The sequence below is a fragment of the Pieris napi genome, chromosome 7, assembly GCF_905475465.1.
Source record: "Pieris napi chromosome 7, ilPieNapi1.2, whole genome shotgun sequence".
NCBI lineage: Eukaryota > Metazoa > Arthropoda > Insecta > Lepidoptera > Pieridae > Pieris > Pieris napi.
In genome coordinates, this window is record NC_062240.1 from 5092794 (window position 1) to 5117129 (window position 24336).

Sequence of the window (24336 nt, forward strand, 5' to 3'; positions counted from 1 at the left end):
TGTTACACTCTCATTTTGCCTGAACAAAATCTTGTTACTGTGTTTTGAATAAAAATATTTATGAAAAAGGTTTCATACAAGCCTGATCAATAATTTGCATACTAACGTAACACTTTATGCCTCCCCAAACTTTGTCTAAGCCTATATATTCGCGCTTTGGGAACTAGTATACAAGATATTGTTATTTGACATTATAAAGTAAAAACATTATTTATTCATAACTTGGTAATAATCAAGGCTGATCAAGTAGTAAAATGTTGAGTAAATATTATATAATGGTCAGGGTTAACAATTATAATTGGCATTCACATAAATCACAAATAGTGCATGCATAGAGCATTCCTACTTGTAATATGTAACAATGTCAACATTATTTCTACCTATACACTTAAATATAACCTAATGTAATTTATATTATATTTTTGATTTTGTTGAAATTGCTTTTAAATTTCCATAATTATTTATAACATTTATAAAATCTCACAAATATATAAGCGTAACTATATGCTATAATATTCCATTACATGGTATATAGTTTTAACATACTTATGTTAATACAAATGCAGAAGTATAACAAGATCTGAAAAACAACATAATATTCTAAGTCTTCAGTAAGTCTAAATCCCAGTTCAAAGAACAGGTAGATATACTTTAAAATAAGTAATAATATTACTACTTGAATGGCTCACTTTTATGCTCTTTCAGAAGCTTTAAAATAGGATATTAATTATCATTAAGAACTATTAACAGTTCAGTGCCCTTTTTTACACTATGTGGTGTATACTTTAATTCAAATTGGCTGAAAAGTTGGATTTACAAAGCATACCTGACACAAAATTACCACAAACCATATGATTTCAAGTAGTCTAAAACAGCACCATAGATTTTTTTCTACAGCAAGACAATAATGTTGCTTCAGATAAAAATTATATTTGTGCAGGCGAAATGCAGGAGCGGCCTACTTCACACCCCAACACATAAATAGTAGTTCCGATGCAATAACCAGAAAATAGGTCAAACGGAGGTGTGCCCGCCCTGACAGAGACGACAACATGCTACCTCCGAAGCGCCGCATTACAATCTAATAAACACCCTTTGCAAATTTAATTACGCAAACGACACTGCATGACCCCTAGACAGAGCTCTATTCATAAATCATGCATTCAATCACTCACGTCACCAAGCCTAAATTATTGTTATTACAAAAATATATAATACACATATCTATCTTACATTCTAACGTGCGTAGACAGACGAGAGCCGAGGCAGCCGATAACGATAAGTCCTATATAATAGCAGATCCTGAATCCCGATTTCTTGACAACTGCATACGAATAATTAATTTAGATATCCTAGAGAGGATATAATTTTATAAACAGTTCACATTCACATATACGCGACCACTTTTTTATTTATAAAGTTTTTTTTAAGTATTGAAACGCTTAACAAAATAAATGTTTTTATGCTGCGTTACACACCCTTGCACACCCAGACGGCGGCTGGCGCCATATTTATTTACAATAAAATGTTGCCATTTGTTTATCTACGCTTAAATTTTTACCTGCTAGTTAGAAAAAATAGAAAACAAAATTATTTAATGCAAGATAAGTTTAAATTGTTAATTCGGTCAATTCGGTCGGATCAATTAAGTTATATCTCGCCATATTTCTAAGGATCGCAATAATTATATAAATGCATTACTCTTGGATTTACAGACCAACCTTTGGACTTATAGATTTGGCAGGTATGGAGTCAGACAAACTCATGGAATATCAATTTTTTATTACCATGTTTTAGCAAAACTAGGTTCCTGTCGGATAGCAGATATAAGGTAAATAAGGTTTTAAAGAAGGAATAACTTCTTATTTAAGTCGATAGATTTTATCGAGGACAAGAATCGTTTGAATAGGTATTTTAAATTATTTCTTCCTGGAAAGGCATCGAATGTAATATTTTTACAATATTACTTTAAAAAGTGTTATGGAGTAAATTAACTTTAAAAAATACAAAAGCCTAAATTTCAAAATATGTATTTATATTTCAGCCATGGGACACAAAACTGTTAAGATTAGTTGACACGACGATGACGTAGCATGCTATATATAATAACATAGCTTCGTTGGTCTAATCCTCATACTGTTTTGGAGTAAAATGTTGTTGGAGACTTTTGATCGAAATATAAGAAGAAGATCCAAGTAAGTTTCAATTTGTCGTAAGATTTCTTAGGATTTTTTGTCAAAAATGAAGCTGACAAAAATAAAGACGATACGTACGTACGATAAAATCCTATTTAATAACTTAAATTTATCAAAGAATAGTCAAATAATGCACTTTCACGTTACGTTATGAATCATGTTAGGTCATTATTACAATAAAAATAATAACATGACCTATTATAATTTAAATTAGTTATGTGTATGATAACTTACAAGCTTTGTAATTTTAGTAAAGTAACGATTTCTGAGAAGAAACATTGGGATATCAGAACAGACTGTGAAGAAACACTACGATAAGGATAAGAAATATATAAATGTCTTTATGTCGTGAGTTATTACATTATTTAAGTGACATATAAATATTATAGTTACTAGGAAGCGTAAACAAAATTTAAACAATCATTACACTTGAAGCCAATATGAGCCCTTAAGTTTTTACCACACTTATAAATTGTATTTTAACATTCTCGGTTCAAAAATGTCCAATAACATACCTAATGAGTGTCATTTAGATATATAAGCCCTTAGGCCAAGTTTGTTTTTGTTAGATAGCGTCGCAACCCCCAATTTTTTGTTTTTTATAAGCTCATATTTTAAACCATTCCAGTCAGTTGTACCTCATCTTCAAGCAAAGTGCTTTATTTAAACATCTCCATACAAAAACCGCCACCAAACTTAATTCGTACCTCTAAGTTTTTCATGTACATATTATTTTGTAGTATTCTGTTAAAACGGAAAGATTATATTATTATAGTCTTTGTAGTCTTGCATATTTCTTGTTTTGACTTGACTTGCAACTTTCTATACTCCGATTTAAAATTGTTTAGAATACTGATATCATTGATATACAAAAACCCAAGATGCACAATCAACGTCTAAAAAACGTCCTCAAAAAATGAACGCAACATTCTAAATTGTGCGCTCATTTCAAATAGTCTCGCGTGTAATAAGTGGAGTCGATGTTATTTATTTGTGTTTTTTTTTAATAAATAAATTTATGTACTTTTGAACTTTTTGAAGGCGCGTTATGAAAAATTTATGAGAGTGAAATTTTACGATGCGCGCGCACCTGTGACACAAAATTGGGAGTGTGATTATAGCGTGCGCGAGCGAGATAGGAATAAGACAATCTACAAGTAAAAAGAAATAGAATATGCGTGAAGTTCGTATGCCAAGAATTTTGAATGACCATAATGACATTTGTCATTTACTTTTTAAACAAATAAGGAGTTTTAATTATTTTTTCAAAGAAATTTATTAATTTTATATTGTGCAATACTGCTAAAGCTATACATGCATACATCTTAGTGTTTGGTAGAGATGTTCTAAATATATAATAATATATACTTTTAACTAAATAGAATTTATGTTACACTTAATATAAGAGAATAATAATAAATAATTATTTATTTAATTTTTCAAATATAAACTGAACTTAATTGACTATAATGACTCCTTTTTCAGTCTTTGATTATTTAATTGTAATTAATTATTTGTATGCAATCAAAAACTATTTTTAATAATGCCAAAGAAGTATAACTTCTTAAGCGCGTACATAAGTACACGCACCCTTTTTTTTGTGTGTAGTTTTTGACAAATATATTTACGCTATATAAAGTGTAGGTCAGGAGGTAGCCAATTTAACATTTTTTTTTAATTTAAAGAAAAAACTTTTTAACCGGATTAAAGTTATGTATTATTATAAATTTACAACTATTTAACATCCAACACCTTTTGTCTTCAGACACCGTGACCACGCACGCTGTAAAGCACCCGAAAAGTCGGATAATTTTAAAATTATATTAAATAGTTGTAAATAAAAAAGTCATGTTCAACTCCACTCAATACCTTGTCCTACCGACCACGGTCGGTCGTAAAATTTTATTGCTTTATGTACGTATAAACTGCGTTGTAATAACAACTTTAAGCAATTCGCGTAAGGTTGATTTTGCAATAATATATGCTTGTAACATATACTGTTATAGACATACTGTTATAGAAAGGGACAGAAATAGTGTTTCGGGACACTTTCGAGCGTTACTTTTATTCGAGACTGTGCATCTTGGGTTTTTTGTATATCAATGACTGATCTATAATTTTTTGACATGTCAGAGAAGGCAAACCTTTTTGACCGGGCACATTTTTTCAATTTCAATACGAGTCTGCACATCTGAGTCCGTAGTACGGTGCTCCACATTAAACGTAGTTTAACGGCGAGTGATAATTAGGTCCGTTTTCATCCATCACAAACAGTTAAAAACGCACAAGCTAAAATAACATTTTATTTTAATAAAAAGGTTTACTAATCCTGGAATTTGTAGGCAGTGATGCCAGCTCAAGAATAAAATAAAGTAATTAAAGTTTAATTCGATATATTGTAATATTTGTTATTTTTGTACTGTAGCTCACTTGAGTAAGTAAATATTGATTTGTAGGTAAAATATAGAAATACGTATCATGTTATTTTTTATTGTCTTCAAATGGGTCAAATTTGTCCCTTTTTCGGTGGAGTACTTTTTGAGTAGCAACACTTATGAAATGTCAGAATTCTACGGAATGAAAAATCGGAGTATACTTTATTCACTTGTTGTAGTGGTGTTGATAACTGCGTCTATTTCTTCATTGAGTAATTGATATCCAATTAATATTTCACGATTAACTTTATCTTCCAAAATGTTTTATCATTACTGTAACTAAAGTAGAACCAAAATGGAAACTACGCCACTTATAACTCGACCTAAAAAGAAATCCTTATGGTCAAGGTAACATTATCTAATGTTTTGTTTATGTACATAACACTTCCCTTGTTTATCAAAATATTTTATGTTTCAGGATAAAGTTTGGTTGGTTTAAAGGGAAGGAACTCTATTCACGAGTGATATATTTAGGTCAACTTCCTGATGAAGAATATCCAGCAAACTATGTATGCAATCAGGTAAGATAATATTTCATTGTAATCTAATTAGATCAATGACCACTGACTACATGATATACATAGGTACATATATCATGATTCTCAATTGAATTCTAGTATTTATCATCTTGAATAATCAGTGTTTAGTAAAAGTATAAAAAGTGATCAGTAAAAACTGATCCTTAAACATATAATAGCATTTATACATACATATATCTACTCATATAAAAAATAATAATTTATATATTGTTGTACTTAATAGGAGGTTTTTGAACTGTATCTGTGTTTTATAGCACTAACCTACTTATAAATTAATAAATTATTACTGCAAAGAGTTGATAAGAATAGTAAAGCTGCTTAATGTATTTGATTATTGTATTTTATTTAACAAGAAGGTTTTACTAATATTAAAAATTATGTTTATTATAGAAACCAATTACTCCATAGATACAACTCTCCCATTGTATAGCTTTTTGTAACACAAAAGTTGTATTTCCGCAGTTTCTGTTCATAGCTATATATTGCAAAAAGTCTAAGTGATCATACTGATCTTTGTTTTCACTCCATTGCCTTAGTTGTGTATCTACTATATTAATAATTGTTTCAGAAATACAGTATATTTACATTCCTGCCCATAGTTTTGTTTGAGCAGTTTAAGTTTTTCTTAAATTTGTATTTCTTGATTATGGCCCTCAGTCAATTTATACCAAGCATTCGCATTGGATATCTCTATACATACTGGGGACCACTTGGGTTTGTTCTTGCGGTAACACTGTTTAGAGAAGCTATTGATGATTACAGAAGATACAGGTATGTTCAAAACAAAGTATATTGAATATTCAGTCACTAGTTTATTACAGTTTGGCTCTATGGTGTAAATTGATTTTTTTTTATAAATGAAGGTTCATTTATAAAAAAAATCAAATTTACTGTAACATTTAAAACAACATGATCATATAAATTATGATATATGTAAAGATGATTTAATTGTTGTTTATCTTTATGGTATTAATCTAAATAAGTAAAAGATTAATAATTACCAGGAACTGGGAGTATACTTTGGGGTCATTAAACATTGTTGTTACTTGTGTATAATTTGTTTATATTACTGATATAATATGAGCTATATGTAACTAACAAGCTTTGCTGATAAGGTTTCACTATGTACTCATAAAATATTGTAATGGTTTAAGCTGTTGTATTCTGGGCCTTCCCATTAAGTAAACATGATAATATAATGTACTTATTGCAATTGTTCTATGATTATGATATCATTTTATTTTGCTATATTGTTTTTTATGTAGCAGTGTCAATCCAAGCGCACAAATAGTTATGAACTAATAGATGTTTATTTATGTGCACATTTATTCATTGTGCATTCATATGATTAACAAACAAAGGATTTCTTCATGTCTCTCAAACCTCTCAAATCTTTAACTTGTGTAATCGTTGAGACAATACTGAATTGCAACTGTCCCTCATTTGATGCTTGCACTTGATACAATGTGGGATATCTGCACAATATATAATAATACAAACATATATCTTAAAGCAACATTCCCAACTATTCAAGTAGCCGGTGGATATGGGAGGGGGCACAATGCGCGAAGACTATGCTAGCGTAGGTCATGCACGGTTGGATACAGTTCTTGTACAATGTCACCTTATGTCTAAGGGATATGTTCAGGAGGAAATAGAAGCGGGATAGGACAAAAGTGGCCTTCTTGCGACTTTTGCCACGGGTTGGTTTGCCCGTATAGTGGTTACTCCTGGCAAAGAGAACGCTCTACTCGGGATTTATTTGGAAGCCCCATTTCCGAAATTTCGCCTAGTGACGTGGTTGCGGTCTAGAGTCTGTCCACCTCCTCTGTCTTTGTGGGTGGTAAAGAGAGCGGTGTCATCGACAGAGAGGGCTCCACATAGGGAGCTCTAGGGATGTCGCCGCTGAACAGCGTGAACAGGAAGGGCGCGAGGACGGACCTTGAGGGACTCTGGCCCTGATGGGTCGAGGGGTCGATAACATTTCCTCTATACGATAGCGCATCGAGCGGTCGGACGAGAAGTCGTGTACGATGTGCACGAGTCTTAGTGGCACTTGAAGGTGGTAGAGCTGGTAAACCAAGCCGTTGTGCCAGACCTTGGCAGGGCGGTAACTGGTGGGATTGTTACGGGGCTTGCCTGTTTTGTGGATACAGTGGCCTCTTTTCACTGCGCCTACACGGAAGATGTAGTTTTCGATGAGGCAATTGAATATGGTCACTAGTAAGCATATAACTAATTGTCGCCCCAATCCGGCCGAGCTACGCTCGCCAAAACGCTGAGCTGTGAAGTCCCTTAAGGCCAACAGCGAGGTTAACGTGGGTATAAACTTCATAAGAAAACGGACTGACGGCAAATAAAACTAGAATCAATGATTTACATATTTGGGTGGGAGAGTTGTGTATCTAAATTACCAGCAATAACAGCCAATCCTTTATAACAGAAAAGCACTCTCTTCCAAATTAAAGCCATTAAACGCTTTAGATGAACTGCATGAACCAATTCAGTATCTTGCTATGATTATAGTTGTAACTCATACACATACATTTCAGACGGGACAAAGAAGTGAATAGACAGAGATATGAACGTATAGTGCTAGACACACCCAGTGATGGCTACAAACCCTTTGTTACTGAACATGTCTCAGCCTCTGCATTGCGTGTTGGTGATATTGTTATGTTGCACAAGGGACAGAGAGTACCTGCAGATATGATATTGCTAAGAACAAATGAAACTATGGGCACTGTGTTTATACGAACAGACCAACTGGACGGGGAGATTGATTGGAAACTAAGGTAAATATTAATAATAAAATGGTATAGCGTTCAAGTATTACCTAACGAATTTTGGGGGGGGAGGGGGGGGCATTTGTATAACGTTACGATATGGGGCGGGGATTGAATTACGCGTTATTGTTAATATCGACCAGTACTTTACACCACATAATTGTAACCTTTAGGTATAAAGACTCACTAGGTGGTCATGAAACGTTTTATTATACTTGGGTACAGAAAAACGTTACGGCGCGTTACATGAGGGGGGGGGGGTGCAAAAATTTCGTGATGTAATACTTGAACGCATAGACAATTCAACAGTGTTTATAAAATTTTCTATAAACACAACTAAACAATTCTAAAGAAATGTTTTTTTTTTTCAGAATACCATTACCATCTACGCAAAAATTACCCACCGACGCGCATTTACTAGATATTAATGCTAAGATATTTATTGAGAAACCAGAGAAAGACATACACTCGTTCATAGGCACCTGTACAAGATTGGATGAAGAAGAGACTGACTCTTTGGATATTGAGAATACTTTATGGAGTGGGTGTGTTGTCGCATCTGGACAGGCCACTGGACTTGTCATATACACAGGTACTTCTTTTTGCTCACACCTATGTTCACATTTAAAACTTATGTAGGATAATTAGGTCAAACGGCTTAACGTAAACTCAAACTCAAAATAACTTTATTCATATAGGTAAACAAGTACACTTATGAACGTCAACAGAAAATATGTTAAATTGATTCTAAATTTACATTTAACACCAGTTTGCAAGTCAAGGGCGTAGAGCGGGCAACGTACTCATTTTTTTAAGATGGGATTCTTCTGTAATTTTTATGTATATATAATTTCTATTTTTAATTTATTTTTTTCTCTAAAAGTGTACACGGTCTAATTAATAAATGTCAATAATAAAATAATAAATGTTAGTAAAATAAATTCATCAATCATCATCAACAATAAAATCATGTAAAAGTCTTAAGTGATTTTAATGTTGATACAAGTTATATAATAAGTTTCTATATTAATTTTATTTCAAGAAAACTTATTTTGAAATTTGTTATTATATTTTCTTATCGGATCAGTTAAAAATATAAAAAAAGTTCTGCCTTGTACAAAGCTAGAAAATGTTGTTTGAATTGGATCCCAAAGTACTAATGTTATTAAAATAACTATGTATCTATCGTTTAGGAAGTGAAACCCGCAGCGTGATGAACAACGCTGTACCTCGGTCCAAAGTTGGAAGACTCGAACTGCGAGTGAATGATTTCACTAAAGTCTTATTTGTAGCGACATTTTTGACCTCTTTTCTTCTAATTGCTCTGAAGGGCTTCGATGGACCCTGGTATGGGTTCCTGTTTAGATTTGTGCTGCTGTTTTCATATATTATACCTATCAGGTAAGAATTGACTTTTCGTAATAGAGTTTATAGAATTTTTCACTGCATTCAAAACATATACTAGCTAAAATTAAAAGTATGTGTTGATTAGTATAAGTTCTTTGCTAAAGATGTTCAGAGGAGTTGTTCGGATTAATACTTGCAGCTGAGTTTCATCATCGGACGTCGATGTAGAATACAAAATACTATCCGTATCACCTCGACGTCCGTCGTTCCACAACTGAGCGTTTTTTGAGACAGTTTTTGCTGCGAACCAGCACTTTGTGGAACCAACTACCCACTGAAACTACATTATTTCCGAACTAATTCCTTCATGAAAAGAGCGTTCCAATTCTTAAAAGGCCGGCAACGCACTTGTGAGCCTTATGGCAATGATATTTAAACGACGGTGTTCTTAGCGTTTTGGACATATACTTCAAAAACATAATCTCCAGCTCACAAACCAAATGCAGATTAAAATTAGCAAATTTTTTTCTTGAACTTAATAAATTTCAGTCACAGCAGAGACACAGTACTGAGTCGAGGAGCTTCAAAATCATGTTAGAACCCACTCAGAAACGAACATTTTGAACATTCATTAGCTGAGCAAGAATTTTTTTGATACTGTTGAAAAATAACATTAGAGCGCGTCCCTTCACGAATTTGCTACAACATACAATACTTAGTCCATTTAGATTTTCGGTTAAGAGCCAAATAAATTATTAAAAAAGCTTTAATTCAGTTTATCGATAATTCTAATCAATATGATTTGTTCCAGTTTAAGAGTCAACCTTGAAATGGGTAAAGTTTTCTACTCGTGGACGATTCAGCGGGACAAGAAAATAAGTGGTACAGTGATGCGGTCTACGACCATACCGGAAGAGTTAGGGAGAATACAGTATCTCCTAGCGGATAAGACCGGTACATTGACAAAGAATGAGATGGTCTTTCAGAAGTTGCATCTTGGTAATGCTCTATTCGACAAGGATAATTTTCATGAGGTGAATTGTCTATTGTAAACCTTTTTGTCTTTTACAACTTGCACTGTTATAAAACATAGTATTCTTGATTGAGGAAATCTATATATATATATATATATATATATATATATATATATATATATATATATATATATATATATATATATATATATATATATATATATATACAGTAGAACCTCTATAAGTCGAACATCAAGGGAGACGCCAAAAAATTCGAGTTATAGAGTTTTCAACTTATGGAGGATTTCGACTTAGGCGGATTTTGATTCGACATAAAGAGTTTGAGGTTTTGAAACAAATGACTGGCTTAGCTAAATTTCAAAGGGAATCAAAATTGAACACCTGACACAAAGCAAGCAAACACGTGTTTCCATGAGTCATAAATTTATTATTGTATACTCCTAAAATGTTTTCTAAGAAACAATAGTGTACTCACATTGTCGGCAAGTTCTTAAAGTCGGTAACTTATTTTTGTTCGAACAATAGAGATAATAAATTCCAAATGATCAAGTTGTAAAGGTTGTAAAATAAAACGTTCCTATGTTCGAGATACAGAGGTCAAATTTAATTTTTCGAGTTATAGAGTGAAAATATGTACCAAAATGGCTTGGAGGGACTCGGTGATTATTTCGATTAACAGAGGGTCAAGATTTCAAGTAATGGAGGTTTTGGTGTTTTAAGGGAAGGGAACAAAACATTTTTTCGAGATTTGGAGGTTTTTGACTTATCGAGGTTCGACTTAACGAGGTTCTACTGTATATATATATATATATATATATATATATATATATATATATTATAAATCTGCTGTGCGTGTTTTTGTAATTAAACTATGGGGTAAATGAATTAACCACCATTTTAAAGTGAATTAATTTAATTCCAGGTTTGGTTACAATATTCACTTAATATAATATAAAGAAATAAATATATGTGCGTCAAATACCAAGCCACTAAGCGCACTGGCTACGTACTACTGGTTACCTGCGTACACGCACACATTCACGCGCGAATCCCGCAAGACCAGTTTTTATGTAGTTCTGTGCGAGTGACGATATTATGATATCGATGTAAAATGTCGATAAAAATATGAAATTTATGTGTTATACATGTGTATGCTACAAAACTCCTAAATGGCTGGACCGATTTTGATGAATTTTTTTTGTGCGTTCAAGTGAATTCGCAAAATAATTTAGATTTAATTAGATGTTTTTTTTGTATTTAGGACGTATATACAGGACGTCTGTGGATTCCGCTAGTAATATATGTATTAAACGTATTAGTTCTGAAATATCATCTTTTTAATGATAATAACTGAACAGCTAATTCATCTGTATTTATATTGTGTGTATGTGTCTGTATTTCACACGTCGCTCTATCTCATTTCAAATAATCTTATTGGACCAAAGTTTTCAAAGTCAAAGTCAAATCGTTTATTTCAATTAGACCATCTAAAATGGCACTTTTGATGATGTGCACTTTTATAACTTGAACCATACACAAACTATAAGGAAATATATATAGAACAAGCAAAACATTAGTTATTATTATATAATACTAGTTAATCAATGATTTATATTTTTTAATACAGGTGGAAGCACTTTTAACCCAACATGTGACAAAAGATTGTCCTTCCATAGCGTCCACCCCAATTGGCGATGGTTCATTACTTTCTCCCACTCCGAGGCAGGTGTGGGAGAGTGTTCTGGCTTTGGCGCTGTGCCATAACGTAACACCAGCGTATGATGTAGATGACCAAACTGACGAAGCGCAATCTGGTAAGTTAATAAAGCAATTTAATGCTTACACTAAAGCCGAATTTACATTACGAAACTAGTGGCTCGGAATTAGTTTTATGACATAAATTTCATCAACAATTTCACGTGTAAATTTACTGTTTCATAATGCATGCATCGGTTTCGCGACACTGGATAAATTTCGTGCCATGCGCATATTTTTTGTAAAACTAATGTCACGCAACTACTTTCACGATGAAAACGCGACACGAAACTAGTGTCGCGAAAGCATTTGCACAGGGCAGACGTGTGTGTTTGAGTGCATCGTGCAGCTAAATGACCGCCAAAATGGCAAACCAACGTTGGTCAGTCTTTCGAGATAACCTTTTTCGAATTTTATATATTAACATCTGTACCACGACGTTCTGCATCGCAAAATGAAGCTTTGATGTTGACAGAGCCATGTCGTTGGTGATACTGTTGATTTCACGACACTATTATTTTTTGTTAAAGTAGTTTCACACGTGCTGCAACTATTTTCATGAAACTCAATCCAACATGCATAACACTAGTTTCGTAATGTAAATTCGGCTTAAGGCCCAGAACACACGGTGAAACGCAACTGCAACGAAACTGCAACTTCTAGTTACTTTTGAGTTGCATCTAGTTTCTGCCAAAGATTCTGTTGAGAGACCACACATGACGCGACCAGTTCGAAACGCGTTGCAATTCAGTCCCATTGAAACAGTCGTGCAAGAAACTCGCGTTGCGTTTCATCATCGCATTTGGCTTCTCTTGTACAAAATGGCTGACGACGATCAAAAAAATATTACATATTTTGAGATAGAAGTGGAAAAGTATCCTTGCTTGTATAATACCACACTATCAAGCTATTATATTATTAGCTATATTTGTCTGTTCTCAAAGAAAACCGAAATGATTGTGGTTGCAGCGTGTGTGGAAAATGGTTGAAACTGGTTTCAAATCAATAATTTCAAAAGGGTTTCGTTGCAGTTGCGTTTCACCGTGTGTTCTGGGTCTTAATTAAAGATCATAATGCTAACTCGAAATTTGACAGAATATTATTGACATTTGACACTTGGTTAATGACAGTTCATACATTTATTTAACGTCGGTTTGCAACTCGCTCGTCGGTGCGGTTGATACGACTACTCATCGTACAAAGGTTTATAGTAAGAATTAATCTATTTATTTTAGCTTCACTTGTAAAAAAACATCCCTCACGATCTCCTCCCTTCACCCATACACCCACAGATGACTTCATTCATAATTATGAATGTTGATTTGAATATAGAAGTTGCTTTACGCGCTATCGTCTTGTCTACGTGATAAAAAAAAATATGTTTATTATGGAATATAAGATACAGGTATCACTTATTCCACGTCATTAAATTTGAATCTGTAGGCTACTCATCGGCAAAGAAGACAGAGGGCACACAAGGCGTATACTTTCTGGGTTACCGAAACAAGAATTCTGATGGCTTGGTAGGGATGAATTTGGGCTTCAAATCACAAGCATATCCGCGCTCAACGGTTGATATATTTTGCTTCATTACAGACATGGGTAGTTCAGTCATGTCCGAGAGTTGCGGCGGGGCTGTACCTCAGCAGCAGCTCTGTGACTACCAGGCAGCCAGTCCGGATGAAGTGGCCTTGGTCAAATGGACCGATATGGTATGTTCATGAATTTAATTTTTAATAAGGTATACTGTCTGTTACTATTTCGTCACAGTCTAGCTCAGTCAATCACTCAATGGTGCATGCGCAGACTGATAAGTTTTAAATGCAAGTTATTACAAATAATTAACTCTTCTACTACTTTTCATTACATCCTCAAAATCAAACAAGTTATTGTTGAAGTGTCATTACAGATCCATAATCCTTGCTTCTCATAAATAATTTTCACAAATTGGAGTTTTTACTAGTTTACGGGCGTGTCTATACATTTGGAACCTGTTGGTCATCTCAACTAGATCCTGACTATTGATACCTATCAATATTGGTGTATCTTAAGTTTATTTTGGGTTGCTAGTTGGTAACTCGATATCCTGTAGTGGGTATGGCCACTCATATGCCTATGGGCAACTATTGTCACAGAGCAGTGATATAGGCCTAGTGGCTTGAGCGTGCGACTCACAAAGGTGATAGTTTCGAGCCCGGCTATACACCAATGGAGTTGGATTGTAGCTACACTAAAGCTTTTTCTATAATTATATCAATCGTTGATAGATGGGAGTATCCTTGTACCGTCGCGACCTCCACAACATATCTCTGAAGCTTCGCGCGGCCAACGAGATCATGTCATTCACCATACTTCAGGTGTTCCCCTTTACCAGCGAGTCCAAGATGATGGGAATCATTGTGCAGGTATATTTGAAATAAAATTGCGTGGAAGTTTTTATGCTGTATTGTTTGAATTGAAAAGAAATTCATGGTTCAGACCTGTGCTTACTACACCTCCTTCATGGACGTCTTGACTGCTCAGATCTCCTACCTTAAGTAAAAAAATTTGTTCCTAGACGGAGAACTGCTACGCACAAACACTACAATATTTATTAGTACCTATTATATTTTACCAGGGTACCTACAATTGGTTTAGGTTTATTTTGATAGAAGCTGTTAAAAACCTAAATTAAAATAAATAAATCAAATTTGTCTCAGATAAACATATCATGGTTTTGGTTCAACACATTATTTAAAATAAAAAATAAAAACGTGTGTATACATATATTAACGCGTAAGAAGTTAAACTTCTTTGGCGTCACAAGATAAAAATCTTTTCAAAAATGTTATTCTACGTTTGTAGAAAAAACTACATAGAAAAAACTTAAATGTTGACTATAGCTAACTTCAGGATGTAGGTTTTTTGGGAAGGTGTGCGCGCGCATCGTAAAAATTTACTCTCATCATTTTTACCTAACCCGCCAAAAGAAATATAACTTCAAGTGACGATGAGGCTTTAAATATAAAATGAAAATAATGTTATAATTTGTATAACATTCAGGAAGAAGTTTCCGGTAAGATAACATACTACGTAAAGGGGGCAGATGTTGCTCTGTCCAAGCTATTGCCATCTTCCTGGCTTGCCACGGAATGCAGTAAACTTGCTGCTGATGGGCTCCGAACCTTGGTCGTCGCAAAACGGACTCTAACTAAGAACGAGTATTTGGAGTTCGAGGTAAGAATTTGCAATAGAAAATCGACTACTAGTTTATAACGCTGTTTTTTAATTTAATAGTATAGGTTTATTTTATTTTTTTAATACCGTGGTCATGGATTCATTGAATTGCTGTTCGTTTGTCCCGCTAAAACTCGAGAATGGATGTACATGTATAAAATATACAATACAAAAAACAAAAACATATATAGCATATTCATATATATATGTTTTGCTGTCAAACATATTGTAGATAGAAGATTGATTTGTAATGTCTTTGAGAATTTATTAACTTTTACTGTATGAGTATTGAGTATATCTTTTTGATGTGTTCAAGTGGATTCCAGAATCATTTAGATTTACAATTAGACATACATTTTATATTTTATTAAATTTATTTATGATACATTAAATGATCATAATCCTTGGGATTGATTTGCTCCAGTTCAAACAATTTGTATGACAATACTTGGCGATTAAAAAGAGTGGCGGAAAGTTTCTTGTCAGTTCTTCTGACCCGCTCTACGCCCTTGACTTGCGAACTGGTAGTAAATGTAAATTTACAATTAATTTAACTTCTTTTTGACGATTTATAAGTGTACTTGTTTACCTATATGAATAAAGATATTTTGAGTTTATAAGAGCCGTGTATAGGACGTGTGTAAATAAAATTATTATTTAATTTATTAGTAGTTTAAATAAATTTAGTGCTGCATTGTTACACTGGCTTATTTCTTAGTAGAACTTAGCAATCCAACAACAGAATTTACTGTACATTGAACCTAGATATAAACGAAATGAATGCGAGCGAAGTTGTTAGTTAAAATCGGTAAATTTTTAGAGTGAGTACAAAGAAGCCCGTCTGACCGTATTGAATCGTAACGAGCGTACTGCCGCGGCTTTATCCCGCTTGCATCGGGGCCTAACTCTTTTGGGGTTAACCGGTGTTGAAGACCGCTTAGCTGATGACGTTCCAAGGACATTGGCCATGTTGAGAACTGCTGGGATTAAGGTTTGTGGAGAATCATGCACTTTTCAATGTGATACACACGCAAAAAGTCAAAAACTAAGTAGCGAAATCAACAAGTATTAGAAAATTAAGTACTTGTCTACCTATATAAATAAAATTATCAATATGATTAAATTATTTGATTACTAGCTGCTGTGGTCTCTGGCAGAATGTCCAGCGCTGTAAAACAGTCTGCTCCTCAGCATAATGCTGAGCCAGGGCCAATTACAGCCACAGCACACACGCATTACACAATTAAAACGTACATTCTTCTTTAAAAGAAAAAAACAATGTTATCTCTCATTATTTTTTATTGTTATATTTTGTGTTTCTTACAGCAGTGTTGGTCTAGTGGCTTCAGCGTGCGACTCTCATATCTGAGGTCGTATGTTTGATCCCCGGCTGTGCACATTTTCTTTCTATGTGCGCATTTAACATTCGCTCGAACTGTGAAGGAAAACATCGTGAGGAAACTGACATGTCTTAGAGCCAAAAAGTCGACGGCGTGTGTCAGGCTATGGAGGCTGATCACCTACTTGCCTATTAGATTTAAAAATGATCATGAAACAGATTCCAAAATCTGAGGCCAAAACCTAAAGAGGTTCACTTCCCGATTCACTTCCCGTCCCTATTCGCTTAGCTCCTTCTCTATCTTCATTTAAATTTCTTCTGTACAAACATTACCTGTCCACATTGTATCCCTAACTTGCGTAATAACTACTAACTGACGTGACTGATCTTAAATTAAATTATTATGATTCATGTGCACTTTTTTTTTCTTCATGTATCCTTTAGTAGTTTAGTTTGTTTTTTGTTCCTGTTTAGTTTCTTTTTTTTTTTTCTTAATAACAATATGTAATATGTATTTTTGCACTTCTTTCCTACCTTATTTTCCTTTCCTTTTCTCACAGTGGTTGCCCTTCTTTACATTTAATTATGTTAAATGTTTATATTGTAATGCAACAAAGTGTAAATAAATAAATAAATAAAGTTCTTTAAACATTATAATGTTTTCTATTGGCAGATCTGGATGCTAACGGGTGACAAACTAGAAACAGCGCTTTGTATCGCTCGATCTCTTCACCTGGGCGGCGGGTCTCGATGGATGACGGCTGCCGAATGTCGCTCAAGAACGGATGCCCATCGTCTGCTCAATGCTCTGCGAAGTGCTCATGACACAGATCTGATACTGGAAGGGGAGACGTTGGAGGTGTTTATTTGCAATTTGTATTAATGTGTGCTGGTAATCTTAATATATATAAATTACGTGTCACGTTGTTTGTCGGCTATGAACTCCTAAACTACCGAACCGATATCAATCAAATTTGCACACCGTGTGCAGTTTGATCTAACTTAAAAGATAGGATAGCTTACATCTCAATTTTTACCCGCAATATTATTTTATTGCAAAATATTTGTTTATTATTTGATAGTCACAATTCTAACAGATGGCGCTGTGTTGAAAGTACCAACGTTTCACATAAACTACAATTTAATGGCATGACCACTAAAAAAGCATGGTGGATTGGTGTTCTCCTGCCGTTTCTTTTGAATAGTTTACTACTATGTAATATAACAAAAATCTTAGCCACAGCAACGCTTGGCCGAGTCTACTAGTTTAATGTATTTTTTTATTCATCTTCGTCCTATAAAACTTTGGTTATAATATGAAGTAGTTTTTGTAGACTGGCTGTCTATGGCTAGAGTAGACTTTTTTTTTATACCGTGCTGTAAAGTTTACTTAAGTTCCAACTAAAAACAGTTATTGCGAAACCTAGAAGTGCTCAGGTCCTAGGAATAGTCACTGAGGTATGTCGCAGACTTTTGAAACAATTATTTAAGTATTAAGGTATGTAAGTTTAAGCTTAAAAACAACCACAGCACACACGCGTCACACAATTAAAACGTTCTATCAAAGAACAAAAGTTGTTATCTTCCATTCTTTTTTATATTTTTTTGATTAGGATTGTTACTTTGTGTGTTTCTGTGTGTGTGTTTCGTTAGTAATAAATGTTATGTCTATGTAATATTGTTTTACTTTTTCAGGTTTGCCTTCGTTCTTACGAAGAGGAGTTTGTAGAGGTACTTCGTGAGTGTTCTGGAGTAGTCGTGGCTCGTTGTTCTCCCACGCAGAAGGCTCAAGTTGTCCGCTTGTTAAGGGCCAGGGGACTGATTGTAGCCGCCGTGGGGGACGGAGGAAATGACGTTGCCATGATTCAGGAGGCTGATATGGGTAATAGACGATTCTTTTTAAATTTCTTAAATTCTTTTTTAAATACTTTTTGGTTAAGAAAATCTATCCCTTGAATTAGGCACATTTTCGTTCCAGTTCTAACTTAATAGAGTTAATAACAACATAATGTATAACTGTTTTTAGTTAGTAAATATGTATGTCCCTAAACTAGGGACAGACTTAAAGCGATAGAAAATATTAACAAAAAATTATTACCACTCAAACTTATAAAAGTCGCTTCGAATTTCTCTTCAAAATTCTAGAATGTTTTTTTAAGATGACATAACAAAAGGTTTTCTCAGCAATTATTCAATTTTTTTGATAAATTGTGTAAAAAATAAATAGATAATAATAAAAATAATAAAATATATTTTCCAGGTGTGGGTATAGAGGGTGCTGAAGGTCGGGCAGCGTCTCTTGCAGGTGACGTCAGTATCCGTTGCTTTTCATTCCTGGCAAGATTACTCTTGGTTCACGGACGTCGATCCGTCATGCGTTCTGCGGCACTTTGCCTGTTTATTGTACACAGGGGACTGATTGTATCAACTATGCAGGTATTTATTTATTTATTAATCAGTAAGGAAACAAGATATGAAACAAAAATATAAAAAGTTATAATAACGTTTGTTGTTAATGTTATTGTCTTAGCAAACGTGAATATTACGTATTTATTTCACGAAAAAGGTCTTACACATATAATAACACAGGTTTTATATTATTATAATATGTGTAAGACCACATTAATATTGACGAAACTTTTTTCAAAAACTACGCCAGTGTAATAGATCTCTTTTGTTTATTTCTGTATATCTCTAGTTGGTTACTGTCACAGACTATAAAACGGTTTGTATACTATATAATGATCTGCAACAGAGTATAGGATCGTTGTAGTTTTCACACATAATAAAGATTATAAAAACAGTGAAATATAAATTTTCTAAAAAACAAGTGCAAAATATTGTTACGTGATACAATAAAATAAAATAATATTTAATTATATATAATTAAAAAAATCAATTTGTTTTCATTCCAGGCCGTGTTCTCTGTGGTTTTCTATTTCTCGTCAGTGTCACTATATCCTGGCTTCTTAATGGTTGGCTACGGAACGTTGTTTACGATGTTACCTGTTTTCTCACTAGTAAGTTGTTTGCACTTTATTTATTTACAGCGTATATAGGCTAAAATTTAACTAAAATAGTAGTAAGAATAATATTCCACCCTACGATGAATTTTACACATATAGCATATGCTGGAGGCCGTGGGTTCGATTTATTTATATCCGCGCCAACAAGGCCACACAATAAAAAACAAAAGAAACAAGTTATAAAATTTATAACTAATGTTTGCCCTCGATAACAGATGCGGACGGTGTGCACAAACATAATGCATACAATTAATAAGGTTAAAAATATAAATATTACTAAAGAATTACCTAAATTACCCTAAATTATCTAGCATTGCAAAAAACCTTAGAAAGTGAAAGCAGAATGAATAATTAATGATATTTCCTATAGGTTCTTGACAAAGACATTTCTAGTGCGACGGCACTGCGATATCCGCAGCTCTACAAACAGTTGACAAAAGGACGGCAGCTCTCTTACAAGACTTTCTATATATGGATTGGAATATCTATATATCAAGGTATCGTTTTTATATTTGCTTAGTTTGTTTACCTGTATAAAAATAAGCACCAATATATTCAGTATGAGTCAAAATTGAAATAGTTCTTATATAAAATAACAATTTATAACTACGTATTTACCTACCAAACAGAAAGTTTAGTTACTAATTCCAAGCCGTAAATCAACCTTAAATAGAGTTTTGGGCCAACAAAAGTATTTATAAGTGAAATTCCGCTATCGTAATATAAAAGTATGAAAATGGTTTTAGCTCGTACGTATAGCGATGACGCAGCGTAAAGTATACGCAACTTTTTGTTTAAAAAAAATTGAAATTTGTGTGTTGGGCGATTGATTTGTTAATTGTCAGAGTTTTAGGGTAATATTCAGAGTCGAGACTGACGAACTTTGACTCCGTTATGTCTAAATCCATTACATATCGACGAGTCAGTTTTGCAGTAATTTTTTAGCCTTTAGATCGAAGAAAAACTTAAGTAATAACACCATTGTAATATACAGGTGGCGTAATAATGTATGGGGCCCTAGTGCTCTTCGAAGACCAGCTCATTCACATAGTGGAGATCAGCTATACGGCCTTGATCCTTACGGAGCTAATTATGGTCGCTCTGACTGTCAGCACTTGGCACCACCTCATGATGGTAGCGGAACTGGTCAGTCTTCTGATGTATACTGCCACTCTGCTTATATTTACTACCTACTTCGGTAAGTTAACTATGTAATCTCTTATTGACTTACTATGAATTCCGTATGTTAAAATCCAATACGTTACGTACGTATACGCTGTCAAACCCTTATGTTTATCCAAACCCGATCTCTATTTATTAATCAAAAAATTAACACAAGGATAAAATTTAGTAACGTTTATGTACATTATTACTACAAGTAAGTAGAGCAGTGTTGGCCTAGTGGCTTCAGCGTTCTCATACCTGAGGTCGTAAGTTCGATCCCCGGCTGTGCACCAATGGACTTTCTTTCTATGTGCGCATTTAACATTCACTCGAACAGTGAAGGAAAACATCGTGAGGAAACCGACATGTCTTAGAGCCAAAAAGGTGACGGCGTGTGTCAGGCACAGAAGGCTGATCACGTACTTGCCTATTAGATTAAAAAAATATCATGAAACAGATTCAGAAATCTGAGGCCCAGACCTAATAAGAGGTTGTAGCGCCACTGATTTTTTAAGTAGTTGTCTCATTGAATTTAATAAATTTAAATTAAATAAAAACTTTCTATTTCATCTAAAAAGATATGTTACTATTTACCATTAAAATATACATAACTATAGATGGCGACTTCATTCGACATTGGGAATTCTGGTGGAAAGTGACCACGATCACGCTGGTTTCGTGTCTGCCACTCTACATCGTCAAATATATGCATAGGAAGTGGCGTATGCGTCAGTACAAAAATATACACAAGTAATTTATTTTACAAGACAATAATACAAATGGGTGTAACTACGCTTCAGAAGTCACATCTCAATGAAGATTAACTGCGCAAAATTTAGCGGTCAGTCGGGCGCTGAAATGCCATTTGTCAGAAGTTTGATGACAGTTGACACTTTTGAGGTGTTCCTGCAAATTTCTTGTCGCTTTACGCCCGAACCCAATAATTAATCCACAATCTCAGATTGGAAATAATCTGAGATCAGACCGTGACAGTCGATCGATCTCCTATCTGCATCCCAATAACCAAACCCTACGAAGACAATCCATTTTTGGCGACGGATAAAATGCTCTTTGTCGTTTCACTTTACCGAGTTTTCACTCATATTTGATAATCAATGTAAACCAAATAAACTAAATAAAACCGTACAAATAACATTAAAATATACATGTATATGTTTAAAACATAACAAACAGTTTTTTTTAATTATTTAAAAAACTGGTGTAAGTGTTAAAATAATTAACTGTTGAAATCGAGCTTTCGTCAACTGTCATTTTTATACAAAGGTCTATCCACAGACACCGATCCGACCTCCCATGAATAGCTTGTATCGACAGATGGCTATGGCATACATGGTTATTGGCATACTTTTTACAAATTTTCGATTAAGATTACTATCTCAGATGGTGGATAATGGATTGAGATAATATGTTATTGGGTTCGGACGTTAGTAAATATCCAATAACTTACGAAGGTAAACTGTCAAAACTACAAATTACAGTGTTTATGCGTGGTGCGTCGTAGTTGTTTTAAAAGTGAGTTAACTCTATATAGCGCAGAATAACGAGTTAGCGCAATTGGTTGCTATTAAATATACCTTTTTGGTCGAGAAAATATTTGTATTTGAGAAATTTATAGTTCATGGTATATGTCTATGACAGTTAATTGGTAATATTTTTAATCTATATGTCGTGGGCTTATCGTTAGATTGGCCAGATCGAGATATGCCCAGGCAGAACGTGATACTCCGGCACATCATGATCTGGCCATCCAACACAGGGCATATCGTTCAACACTTAACCTTTGGCGATTTGGCCAGAGATACTTTAGGCATATCGATTATGTAGGGTGTCCAAGGTTTTAGCAAATAAAAATAAAGTTAAGAATTAAAATGTTTATTAAAATTGAAAATAATTATTGTTATGAAGCTCTAACTTAACATTATTTTTTAAAATTCCAAATGTGGCACATAGAATCACAGTTCTTTGGAGAGAAAATAACAAAACGCCTATTTGAGGCAAATAAAATATGTAAATAAACAGTAAGGTTTAATAAAATGTTAACACAGCCATCACGTAGAAAACGGCACGTACGAGCAACAGCTAGAATTAAATGAAAATGTTAAAAAATAATGAATAACATTAAAAATGAGTTATTTAAATAATAAAGTGTAACTAAATAATCAGACTCATTAATCAGTTGAAAACAAACTTATATTAATAGGAACGTCAAATAGTTTTTCAAAGAATAGTTACCTATTATTTGTTATTAAATATGACAAACATTAATAACATCGTCAAAAAATTCTAAAAATGGCACATTCAATCACAGCCCTTTGGTAATAAAATAAGATAACAAACCAAACGTTCGTAACATTTAAATACCTAAAAAATCTTTAGAAATAGGTAATACAACCCGACAACCGCCATGCAGAAAGAGAAATTAAATTAAAAAATGTTTATAAACATTAAATAGGTACCTACTTAAAAAATGTTCCTCAATCAGACTAACAACAGACTTAATCAGTTGAAAATAAACTTTGTATTGAATATTAAAGGAAAGTCAAATATTTTTTGAGATATCTATCATTTGTTGATGCATGATATACTTTGATGACATTTTGAAGTGCAGAGAACATTATTCTTATAACATGCACACCTTTTGGTGTGACATTGATTTCTGGCAGGCCTGCAGGAGCATTTCTGGAAACCTTGACCTCCAAACATGGACTGACATGTGACTGCATGACGCAATGTTATAAATGATTCAGAAATGTCTCTATTATAATCTTTGGCTGAAATTTGTAATTCTTGTCTCGGGAACCAGTTTTTTATTGTTCCAGAAGTAGTACCAATTTTAAATACACCATTCCTAATGTCAACAATTTTACCTGCGATGTTCTTGGTATCAAGTGGTCCACGATCAAATTTTGGAACATTTATCAAGACGCTATTACCAACTTCTAATAACGGAAGCTTTTTGACTGTTTGGTCAATCATTTTTTCTGCAGCCCGTTTGGTACCTTTAAGAGTTTGTGCTCTTTCTTTTGCAATGTCTTGTTCTCTTTTGCATATGAAACATAAAATCTGAGACCCGTAACCTTCTTCACCGTCAGTGAGACCACATATAACGTGAACTGGTTTAAAGCACGATCTACAACTATGAGCTCCAGTTGTTTCTTTGGTACAAACCAAACAAATCTGCGTATTGCAGTCGGCTTTCTTAGTCGTTAGTGACGTGTCGCTACTGGCTGAAACCCCTTGAATTGAAACGACAAAAACATCTTTGCTAGTAGAAGCTCTGTTAACAGTTTGCAAAGCTAAATCTTCTATACAGGACGTATCATTTCTGGGTGAACAATTAGTTGCTTCAAGTTTTTGTTCGGCGGTTTCAATATTTTCTATTTTCAGATCTTGATTGGCAAGCGCCGTTGCCGAATTTACACTTGTTAGGACGTTCTGTACACTTAATGCTTAAGGAACATTTATTTCGGCCGAAACCATCTCAACATCAAGCGTTAGTGCTTTACTACTTAAGCCAT

At 33.9% G+C, this 24336-nt stretch overlaps 2 protein-coding genes across 6 annotated transcripts in view; one reads left to right on the plus strand and one right to left on the minus strand.

The window, feature by feature from the left end:
- Positions 1-1526, minus strand: part of LOC125050831 (FERM, ARHGEF and pleckstrin domain-containing protein 1) — a 71512-nt gene extending 69986 nt beyond the window's left edge. For 3 of the 5 annotated variants that reach the window (XM_047650870.1, XM_047650871.1, XM_047650869.1), the window contains exon 1: positions 1234-1525. The gene's annotated coding sequence lies outside the window, so the exon portion shown is untranslated. Of the gene's footprint in view, positions 1-1233 lie in introns of all 5 variants that reach the window. The other 2 variants (XR_007117210.1, XR_007117209.1) reach the window with 1 other exon arrangement.
- Positions 1527-4754: 3228 nt separating this feature from the next.
- LOC125051004 (probable phospholipid-transporting ATPase IIB) lies at positions 4755-21697 on the plus strand. The gene is made up of 19 exons (XM_047651124.1): positions 4755-4978; positions 5049-5151; positions 5738-5940; positions 7722-7964; positions 8327-8547; positions 9149-9356; positions 10114-10336; positions 11925-12111; positions 13649-13764; positions 14320-14457; positions 15095-15268; positions 16089-16259; positions 17281-17466; positions 18303-18489; positions 18868-19043; positions 19523-19627; positions 20004-20130; positions 20628-20831; positions 21415-21697. The coding sequence occupies exons 1-19, from the start codon at positions 4926-4928 to the stop codon at positions 21549-21551; spliced, it is 3162 nt and encodes a 1053-aa protein (XP_047507080.1). The 5' UTR covers positions 4755-4925; the 3' UTR covers positions 21552-21697.
- Positions 21698-24336: the final 2639 nt, after the last annotated feature.